This window comes from Pseudophryne corroboree, unplaced genomic scaffold (assembly GCF_028390025.1).
Source record: "Pseudophryne corroboree isolate aPseCor3 unplaced genomic scaffold, aPseCor3.hap2 scaffold_1411, whole genome shotgun sequence".
Lineage (NCBI taxonomy): Eukaryota > Metazoa > Chordata > Amphibia > Anura > Myobatrachidae > Pseudophryne > Pseudophryne corroboree.
This window is the reverse complement of record NW_026968037.1, coordinates 125,615-137,359: the sequence shown is the minus strand read 5'-3', so window position 1 is coordinate 137,359 and position 11,745 is coordinate 125,615. Positions and strand designations below refer to the sequence as shown.

At 43.9% G+C, this 11,745-nt stretch overlaps 1 protein-coding gene across 1 annotated transcript in view; it reads right to left on the bottom strand.

Moving 5' to 3' along the window:
• Positions 1 to 216: 216 nt before the first annotated feature.
• Positions 217 to 11,745, bottom strand: part of LOC134995857 (zinc finger protein 271-like) — a 69,508-nt gene continuing 57,979 nt past the window's right edge. Inside the window, exon 7 of the mRNA XM_063951140.1 lies at positions 217 to 3,495. Coding sequence (XP_063807210.1) covers positions 1,496 to 3,495 — 2,000 coding nt within the window. The 3' untranslated portion in view covers positions 217 to 1,495. The remainder of the gene's footprint in view (positions 3,496 to 11,745) is intronic.

Genomic DNA, 11,745 nt, shown 5'->3' with positions numbered 1-11,745 from the left:
CAGAATGGATACAAATTCCCACAGAAACACTCCAGAATCTTGTGGAAAGCCTTCTAAGAAGAGTGGAAGCTCTTATAGCTGCAAAAGGGGGACCAACTCCATATTAAAGTATATGTTTTTAAATGCAATGTCATTTCAGTCACTGTTGGTGTAATGGTCAGACGTCCTTATAGTATTGTAACATGGGTACTGTAAATAAGGACTCACAGGCAGGTGTTCCAGTTACAACCACAGTGTCTTCTTTACTGGCATCAGACACTGTAGAACAGCATACACAGGCTTGGGCCTGGTCACACAGGTACATACAGAAAAATGAAACAAACAAAACATAAAAGGACCTAGCACTTCCCGTGCTCACAAGTCATTCTGCTGCAGTGGCTTGCAGCTACACATGCCATGCTCTCCTGGCACAGCCAATGTCCACAGTCCCTGGTGCTATAAACTCAGCCCTGCTCACTGGCCTCTAACAGGCATCAGCGCAATGCATTGTGGGTAAATAGGATTTTTAAACCCCTCTCCTGCACCTGACTTCCTTCTGTATCTGGGTGAGCTGGAAAACCAGAACAACTGTTTCTTCAGATGCAGCGGTGCAGGACTTTGTAATTTTATATATATACATATATATTTATTACACACACACACACACACACACATACATACATACATGTAGTCATTTTGGACATGAGCCTGTACAAATCCATATACATTTTATTTTCATCTCCATAGTTCATAAACAGTCCCTAGATGTGTATTTGTTCCGTAACAATGACACTTCTATACATAGAGTCATTTTTGGCTCGAGGAGTTTGCACGTGTTGAGTGTCAATCATCTGATTTCTCTTTTATTGCTCCTACCACTGATGCCACAGCAAGATCATACATACCTCAGTTTCTTTCGAGGTCACTAAGCTATACAATAGTGACAAACGCAATCCAAATTCATCTAGTAATTTTTTTCATGATGCCGGATAAAAAAAACCCCAAAAGATTCCCCCAATTTTTTCTGTGTCATATACAGTCCCAAGGAGCACATTTTTCTACAAAAATTGTATGTACAGACACAACCATTACAACTTTATTGCAAGTATAGATTACCAGTTTTATATATATATATATATATATATATATATGTATATATATATATTTTATTTTTTTCCCCGCAGCAATTTACAGATAAATTGCGTCCATGTACATCAGTCCCTGCCCCAGTGGAGCTTACAATCTACATACCCTACCATATGTACAAACACATACATTTTATAGTTCATTTTTTGGGGGGAGACAATTAGCCTAACATTGATTTGTGGATTGTGCAAGGAAACTGAAGTACATGGAGAAAACTAACATGAGCGTGGAAAGGATATACAAACTGAACACAGGGCCATGGAGGGAATCGAACCCAAGACTTCAGTACTGTGAGGAAGTAGTGCTAACTATTTCATCAACTCTATGACCCATTAGGCCCCTGATACTATACCTACCAGCTAGAGGAAATTCAACTATGACTTTCTGATATCTTACACGGGTTCTCACCTGTGTGAGTTTTCTGATGTCTATTTAAGTGTGTTTTTTTCGTAAAAGATTTCTCACACTCAGAACACGGAAATGGTTTCTCACCTTTGTGACGTCTCTCATGTCTAATAAGATCAGATGTTTGCGTAAAACGTTTCCCGCACACAGAACATGTAAATGGCTTCTCACCTGTGTGACTTCTCTCATGTTTAACAAGATCTGATCTTTGTATAAAACATTTCCCACACAAAGGACATGGAAATGGTTTCTCACCTGTGTGAATTCTCTCATGTCTAACAAGATCTGATTTCTGTGCAAAGTATTTCCCACACTCAGAACAGGAAAATGGTCTCACACCCGTGTGACTTCTCACATGTTTAACAAGAATTGATTTCTGTGAAAAGCATTTTCCACACTCAGAGCATGGAAATGGTTTCTCACCCGTGTGATTTCTTTTATGTGTAACAAGATGTGATTTGTAAGCAAAACATTTCCCACACTCAGAACATAGGAAAGGTTTCTCACCTGTGTGACTTCTCTGATGTTCAACAAGATGTGATTTATTTGTAAAACATTTCCCACACTCTGAGCACGAAAATGGCTTCTCACCTGTGTGACATCTAAGATGTTCAGCAAGATGATATTTTAGTAGAAAACCTTTCCCACACTCAGAACATGGAAATGGCTTCTCACGGTTGTGAATTCTCACATGTCTAGCAAGAGATGATTGGTTTGTAAAACATTTCCCACACCCAGAACATGGAAATGGTTTCTCCCCCGTGTGTATTCTCTGATGTACAAGCAGTTGTGATTTTTGTGTAAAACTTTTTCCACACTCAGAACATGGAAATGGTTTTTCACTTATGTGACTATCATCCCTAACAAGTTGGGTTTTAGGTGCAGAACTTTTTTCATCAAAACATGGAAACTGTATCTCCGTGTGACTTCTCAGATGTGTAACAAGAGATGATTTCTGTGAAAAACATTTCCCACACTCAGAACATGGAAATGGCCTCTCACCTGTGTGACATCTTTGATGTTTAATGAGATGTGATTTCTCGTTAAAACATTTCCCACACTCGGAGCATGGAAATGGTTTCTCACCTGTATGGACCCTCTCATGTATTGCTAGAGCTGATCTGTGGATAAAACATTTCCCACACTCGGAACATGGAAATGGTTTCTCACCTGTGTGACTTCTCTTGTGTCTTACAAGATGTGATTTTTGTGTAAAACATCTCGCACACTCAGAGCATGAAAATGGTTTCTCACCTGTATGAGTTCTCTGATGTTCAACAATATATAATTTCTTTGCAAAACATTTCCCACACTCAGGACATGGAAATGGCTTCTCACCCGTGTGGCATTTCTGATGTATACCAAGATGTGTTTTATCAATAAAACATTTCCCACACTCAGAACATGGAAATGGTCTCTCTCCTGTGTGACGTCTCCCATGTTTAACACGAGCTGAATTGCTGATAAAACATTTCCCACACTCAAAACATGGAAATGGTTTATCACCTGTGTGAATTCTCTTGTGTCTAGCAAGAGCTGTTTTCAGTTTAAAACACTTCCCACACTCAGAACATGGAAATGGCCTGTCGCCTCTGTGATTTTTTAGATGTCTTCGAAGATATGTTTTCCGTGTAAAACATTTCTCACACTCAGAACATGGAAATAGCCTTTCACCTGTGTGACTTCTCTCATGTCTAACAGCTGATTTATTTGTAAAACATTTCCCTCGCTCAGAAGACGAAATTACTGTATCAACGCTATAGTCTGTACTATGTGCAGCAATATGTGAGTTACCAGGAGAACATTCCTCAGGCACAGGGGGATCAGATGATATATCTGCACTGTGAGGTACTGGATGCATATTTAGGGTAATACAGTTTTCTTCTGGAGAACCTCGTGTGATTTTCTTATCTTCTAATTTACAATCAAGACGTTCCTCAGAGGTATTCCTTGCATTGCGTCCATCTGGTAGAAATAATTTAGTTAACTTAGTGTCCCACAGCACAGGCATCATTAATCATTATTTGACCTAACCACTATTCATCATAACTCTTCTGTATAGATACACACACATATAACCTTGGATTGTGTGGCCACCAGTGCAGTGTTCATTGGGTTTATGATTAGTAGTCACCACGGTGGGGTGGTTGAGATTTATAGATGGTTCCCTTTACCATCTCTTCCCTTTGTTTTACCCATCGGTATATAAACAGAATGACGAAACTGAAAAGTAAGCGGGAAATAAAAACGGAAAAAAAGGAAAATTTGCAGGTGTACACTGCAAACATCAAAAATACTGACAATTACAACAATTATAGTTAACTCTGCTATTTAACAGAGTCAAATTGAGGTTCTTGGCAAAATTTGTGGCCAAAAATATGGGCCCACCTACTGCATTTCATTCCTAAGGTTCAAGTTCAGTAGACAAGACAGCCCAATTGCCCAAGGCATCATACAAATGAAAAGTAGAGTATAACTATTAAAACGTGCCACAGGTGTTACATAGGTGAGAGGTAGCAACTAAAGTGTTAAAATGTGTGTCACACTCTGGAACTTTATCATGTAACTTCCCTTTGCTGCCTGTCCTAGTTGCACTTTTGTTGCGGAGCTAATACCTGGATATCGCCATGTTGGCTCTTGTCAGCTGACTGCATCTTTTCCAGTCAGAGGGCTTTTTGCATCAGCTGACTCTGGCAGCCAATCTGTAACCTACAGCTCTCACATAAACCATCCATGTCTACTGATTCACTGCCAGAGCAATAAGCGACATAGCTAATCTCTGGCCCCTGAGAGCCTCTGAATTATGGCTTTCCTTCTGGCAAGTCTTCCAAGCCACAGATTTTCCCAGAATCCCTTGTGCACCAAATCAGATAAGTCACTGATGTAATCTTGACTCCTGTTTAGCAGCAAGTCAGAAGATATTAGGGTAACCTCAATGTCTCAGTTTTGCTGACGTCCGTCTGTAACTTAGGTAAATGAAGAGAGGAAAGAAAGACTCTTTTTGGGGCCCTCTGCCTATGTTTAAAATGTAAATGTTATTGATTTTTTACTAATAATAAGGGGGGGGGGGAGTCTTTGAAGGTTAAAAACCCAGTGGGTATGGAAGTTGTGCTCACAGTGAATAGATAAGGATAGATTTTATATATATATAAAATTAATTTGTACATCTTAGTTGGATAGTAACAGTGTGATAACAGGGCCTAAATCAGCATGGAACAATATCTCCGAACACGATTCACGGGATGGAAGGGCCACGATCCAGACAACGCAGGTGTGTCTGGACCGAGGCCCTCATTCCGAGTCGTTCGCTCGGTAATTTTCATTGCATCGCAATGAAATTCCCTTAGTACGCATGCGCAATATTCGCACTGCGACTGCGCCAAGTAATTTTACAATGAAGATAGTATTTTTACTCACGGCTTTTTCTTCGCACCGGCGATCGTAGTGTGATTGACAGGAAATGGGTGTTACTGGGCGGAAACACGGTGTTTTAGGGGCGTGTGGATAAAAACACTACCGTTTCCGGAAAAAACGCAGGAGTGGCTGGAGAAACGGGGGAGTGTCTGGGCGAACGCTGGGTGTGTTTGTGACGTCAAACCAGGAACGACAAGCACTGAACTGATCGCAGATGCCGAGTAAGTCAGAACCTACTGTGAAACTGCTACTAAGTAGTTTGTAATCGCAATATTGCGATTACATCGTTCGCAATTTTAAGATGCTAAGATACACTCCCAGTAGGCGGCGGCTTAGCGTGAGCAACTCTGCTAAATTCGCCTTGCGAGCGATCAACTCGGAATGAGGGCCCGTGTGTGTATGGGGAGGTGGCCAGGTGGCTGAGTGACATCACATGTAGCTGCTGCAATCTGAAACATGGCAGGTAGCGGTCTGCCTACGCAGCTAGCCTTATATCATACTGTCCCAGCATCAGGTGTAAGATGGCGGGGCTGGCGAACACGTGGTCACACATTGAGGTGCGGTGTGTGATCAGATTTCTGCTTATAAAAAGGACACATCACCAGCTGAGATTTGCGAGGTGATAACGTCATGTCATAGTTTGGTGCACTGCCTTTGATAATGTCAGGACAGACCTGAGTTATTATGGCACTATCATTCGGGAAAACTAGACCATCCATCCTACAGCTCTAACTACTGAAACCGTGGTCCACCGCATATCCAGAGGGATGGACAACGGTGCTGGCGTGGACACGGACACAGCTCGGGGTCCCCACTAGACCACCAGGGCATTGAGGCACAGGTTACAGTGCATTGCACTAATTTTAAAGGGGCCTCTCAGCACCGGGGGTTGAGTGTCAGCTTAGGGGAGGGAGCGTTCATCCTGTAGCCCCTACCCCAGCTTTGGATGCCAATCCACCATGGACTTTCTGCCTTCTAGATGCATTGCCACACCTTCTACCCTCAGAGACTCAGTGTTAGGGTCTCCTGCCCTGTGCTGCCACGTCGTCAAGGCAACCGGGAGACAAGTGCTAGCAGAGCAACCTGAGCGCAGCTGATACTCCGGTTCGGGTCTTTTGCTGTGCAGTGGTTACAGGCTCTGTGCACGGCAGGGGATCCAGTGCTGGTTTTTGTGCTCACAGTCTGTGAGGTCTGAGTGGGGCGTGGACAGCACCTGCTATATAAGGCCTCTTCTCAGGTTAAGCAGATGCTGCTGAATCTTTGTTGGTTAGTCAGTTCCTGAAAGTTAGCCAGTACTGTGTAGCTTTGTATTTGTTGTTGCTTACTGCAAAAAGGCCTGGGGATTTGGTACTACACTCTGCCAATCCAGACCTAGCAGTAAGACTGGAGTCAGTCGTTTAACTTGCTGGGGTTCTTTTGCTACTCTGTGAACTTAGCAAGTTTGCGGCTGTATTCTCAGATTTGCCTGCCTAAATCCTGTCTCACTGTGCAAGGTGTTCAGGTGTCAGTTTAGTGGAAGTAAGCTGAACCTGTGCACTGCAAGTGAGGATTAGGATTGTGGAGACTCTCCTTGTGTCTATCATTCCATCTCTGACCAAGGAGTTTACTGCCACACCCGTTGGTAACCCTTTAGGGTTTTGCTGTTGCCCTTAGCAACAGCATTTCGGGTTCTCTACGTATTAAAACACAACATCTTGCTTTTTCCATCTGAGCATTACTAATACTAGGGAGACACCCAGTTTCTTAGCCTCTGGGCTTCTCTGTTCACTTTGTGTTTATTTTGTTACCCTATCACCTTCTGTGTACGTAATGTCATACTCCCCAGTCTGTCTGTGAGTTCATTTGTTTTGCATCCCTATCCGTTCAGACACCAGTACATTCCTGCAGGCACTGGTGTGCATAACAGTTCAGACACCAGTACATTCCTGCAGGCACTGGTGTGCATAACACTCAGGCAGCCATCTCAGTGTAAGCAAGCCAGGTCTCCGGGAACACTGGGTTCAGTCTCTCTGTAAAAACGTCTCCAAGGAGCCAGGTTTTGACATCACTTATATCCTAACTGTGTAAACTGCCATACACCTCCTGCCCTGTCCACATCCTCAGCACCTACTCAAGAACCCCCATTGGCTTCTCTCAGTTACTGGGTACCTTAGTGGATCAGTTCATTCCACCCATGGGACCTCCTATGTTTGCACCAACTAATATTGTCTCCATTATTTATCCACCTTGGGTGGATACTCTGAATAATACGACTTAGAACCTAGCCCAGCCATTCCTAGCTTTGCAAAAGATGTTACCTGGGACTAAACAATCCTCCTTGTTCTACTACCAGGACCACACCTTCATCTCAGTCCACGGCTATGTTAGACTCAAATTAGTCATCTGCTGAGGAAGGTGAGGACACAACTCTGTCAGTGATTCCTGTGTAGTAGAGGAGGAATCACTCAATACAGTGGAGGTGGCAGCTTTGATTCATGTTTTTAGGCACATCCTCCAAGTGATGGAGGAGGAACCCAAGCTGGTTGCTAATAAAAACAGATTTTAAGCAACAAAAAGGTAATTAGATCAGAAATCCCAAATTCACATCTTGTCACGGAAATTAGACAGGAGCCCCGGAAAACCCTTGGTAAGAAGTTCCCTGTGTCTAAATGATTGGCACCACGTTACCCTATCCCTTATTGTGCTAAGTGGGAGGCTCCTCCTCTGGTGGATTTGCATATTGCACATCTAGTTAAGATGTCCATTCTACCCGTCACTAAATCTTTCCTCACTGAAAGAGCCCACAGAGAGACAAATCAAAAAGTTCCATAAGTCTATTTTTTCTCTCACTGGTGCGGTCACCAAACCTACAGTGGCTGCTTCTTCGGCTGCTAAAGCCATTGAATCATGGTTACAGGCCATAGAGGAGGAATTGCCCTCAGATATATGTTAGGACTGTATGTCATACTTGGCCCTTACTAAGCACGCAGCTTCTTACATTTGTGAAGCTCTCTCTGATGCCGGAGTATTGGCAGCAAAGGCTTCTGCCACTTCTGTACTGGCATTCTCTGGCTACGTTCCTGGAAAGCTGACCTCGATTCCAAGAAAACACTGGAATTTTTTCCCTTTTACGGGTGAGGTGTTATTTGTAGCTGAATTGGACAAAATTGCAACTTCTCTGGCTGCAGCTAAGACTTTCTCCCATCCACACTGACTCCACAAATTTTCATTCCTTTCATCCCCAAGGCAATGTGAAAGGACAGGCTTTTCCAGACAAACACCCAACACAAAGCCTAAGCGCAAGGCCAAGCAACCCTGGGCTGCACGACAACCTCCAGCAAACCCCGAAAAGCCCACAGCCAGATGGGGTGCGCCTCCCCAGGGGACCCCAGCGTGGGAGGCTGACTTCTTCACGTTGCGCATGTCTGGATTCGGACCAGCCTCCCTACGTACCTCCTGTGGCTCCATGTGATTTATCTGTGGTTCTAGATGCTCTTCAAAAACCTGCATTTGAACCTCTTGAGTCAGGTGACCTAAAATGGTTAACTGCGAAGACTTTATTCCTTCTGGCCATTGCATCTCCTAGACAGGTGTCAGATTTGGTCACACTCTCATGTCACCCTGCTTTCTTGGTCTTTCGTCCAGACAGGGCTGTTCTCTGTACTCAACCTGGTTACTTATTTAAGGTGGTCTCGCGTTTCGACTTGAATAAAGAAATTATGGTTCCGGCCTTCGTATCGTCAGACCTCTCGGCATGAGAAATTTCTCTGGACATGGTTCAAGATCTGAGTATCTATGTAGATCGGACATCATCCTCCTCTATGGTTTTCACAAAATGTGGTTGGCAAGATAATGAACAGACTCTGGCCAGATGGATCAGAATGGCTATCGCGCAAGCATACTCTCATGCTGATTTTCCAGTATCAGCTTCAATCTCAGCTTATTCTACTCGGTCTGTGGAACCGTCATGGGCGGCGCACCGTGGTGCGTCTGCTTAACAATTGTGCAAGGCGGCTACATGGTCTTCTAGCCACACCTTTCTTAGGTACTATTCTTTGATATATTCGCCTCCCAGGATGCATCATTTGAATGGTGGATTCTACTATCCACTCAGGAGCGTCCCCATGCTTGAAGTACTGCTTTAGGACATCCCCAATGTGAGAGTGTGTTCTTATGTGTACCATGTCTTCTGATAGAGTTGATAATTAGCCATCATATTGGGTTATAATAATCAAATGCTTTTTATATCAGAAAGTTGTGTTTAAGCAAGGTTTGGACATATTTCAGGCTGATATATAGAATATTGGAACTATAAGTTAGTCACGCACACCATTGTTTGAAAGGGAAGTAGCTAGCATCCTGTGCTCTCTACAGAAACAGAAATGCATCTAAATGTAGTTCTCAGAGGAAGTTGATAACAATAGATAGGCGGATGTGAAAGGATGTTGGCAGGGCGTAGAGGAGCTAGGAATGTATGACGTTATTATGCTATACATTTACTGGAAATTATGTATTGAATGTTACAAAATGGAAGGGACGTAGCTTACGTTGAACCAATGTTTAGACTGTAACCCCTCCTTTGGGGAGGAGATGTGGGCTGGCCAACTATGGCTGAATGTGAAATGTATGTGTATAAAAATGCTAACAGACAAAAATGAATTCAGAAGACTTGTGAGACATATCCTGTGTGGTTGTTTCATTTAAGTGTTCTCCCAACGCATTGGCCTTTGCTGCAAAGAGGTGACTTGATACTTGAAGGATATTTCTTTAGTGACCAGACGGAGCTAATGAGGCCAGCTCCATCACTTCTCTCCTATCCTCTCCTGCTTACAAAATTGACCTGCCTGAGCATTGAGGAGAGGTTATAGGGAGAGGGACCAAGGCATCCTGGGAAATCTGAAAAGCTTAACTGTTTGGTGCCCAGGACCTGATCCCACCACCTACAACCCGATGTTCCCCTGTGGACCTCGAAGAAAGAGTTAACAAAGGTAAGTCTACCATAACTCTCCTTATCCATACTATAAGCAGAAGCAGTGGAGCAAAATCTGAGTCCCTGTGGTTGCCATTTAGGGAGCAGAACTTCAGAGCCAACATCTTACTGACAATCTAGACTAAGCCATCCGTGTAGGCCAGCACTGATAGGGAAGGACAGCAGGACAGAGCAGAAGATCAGGAATCAGCAACTCAGAAGGACATAGCAGAAAGTAGAAGAAAGCAAAAGGGCAGAGAGGGATACAGAGACAGGTCACAGAATAAAGAGCATCAGAACAGGAAATCATTCAGAGAGACTGGAGTGTACTACACAATGACAAGAGTGTAGTTACAGTGGTGAAAGTGTGCGGAGGAGACTGGTCAGATCTCTGGGCTGGTAACACACAGTGACATGATGTGAGGAGGATAATAAGAATTTACTTACCGATAATTCTATTTCTCGTAGTCCGTAGTGGATGCTGGGGACTCCGTCAGGACCATGGGGAATAGCGGGCTCCGCAGGAGACAGGGCACATCTAAAAAAGCTTTTAGGTCACATGGTGTGTACTGGCTCCTCCCCCTATGACCCTCCTCCAAGCCTCAGTTAGGTACTGTGCCCGGACGAGCGTACACAATAAGGAAGGATCTTGAATCCCGGGTAAGACTCATACCAGCCACACCAATCACACCGTACAACTTGTGATCTGAACCCAGTTAACAGTATGATAACAAAACGAAGTAGCCTCTGAAAAGATGGCTCACAACAAGAATAACCCGATTTTTGTAACAATAACTATGTACAAGCATTGCAGACAATCCGCACTTGGGATGGGCGCCCAGCATCCACTACGGACTACGAGAAATAGAATTATCGGTAAGTAAATTCTTATTTTCTCTAACGTCCTAGTGGATGCTGGGGACTCCGTCAGGACCATGGGGATTATACCAAAGCTCCCAAACGGGCGGGAGAGTGCGGATGACTCTGCAGCACCGAATGAGAGAACTCCAGGTCCTCCTTAGCCAGAGTATCAAATTTGTAAAATTTTACAAACGTGTTCTCCCCTGACCACGTAGCTGCTCGGCAAAGTTGTAATGCCGAGACCCCTCGGGCAGCCGCCCAAGATGCGCCCACTTTCCTAGTGGAGTGGGCCTTTACAGATTTAGGCTGTGGCACGCCTGCCACAGAATGTGCAAGTTGGATTGTGCTACAGATCCAACGTGCAATCGTCTGTTTAGACGCAGGAGCACCCATCTTGTTGGGTGCATACAATATAAACAGCAAGTCAGACTTTCTGACTCCAGCCGTCCTAAACTATATATATATATATATATATATATTTTTAGGGTCCTGACAACGTCTAGTAACTTGGAGTCCTCAAAGTCCCTAGAAGCCGCAGGCACCATAATAGGTTGTTTCAGGTGAAAAACCTGACACCCCCTTAGGAAGAAAACTGGAGACGAGTCCCAGTTCTGCCCTGTCCGAATGGAAAATTAAATATGGGCTTTTGTAAGACAAAGCCGCCCATTCTGACAATCGCCTGGCCGAGGCCAGGACCAACAGCATGGTCACTGTCCATGTGAGATATTGGTCAACAGCATGTTCACTTTCCATGTGATATATTTCAAATCCACAGATTTGAGCGGTTCAAACCAATATGAGTTTAAGGAATCCCAACACTATGTTGAGATCCCACGGTGCCACTAGAGGCACAAAAAGGGGTGTATATGCAATACTCCCTTGACAATCTGGACTTCAGGAACTGAAGTCAATTCTTTTCGGAAGAAATTCTACAGGGCCGAAACTTAAAACCTTAAAGAACCCCAATTTTAGGCTCAAAACACTCCTGTTTT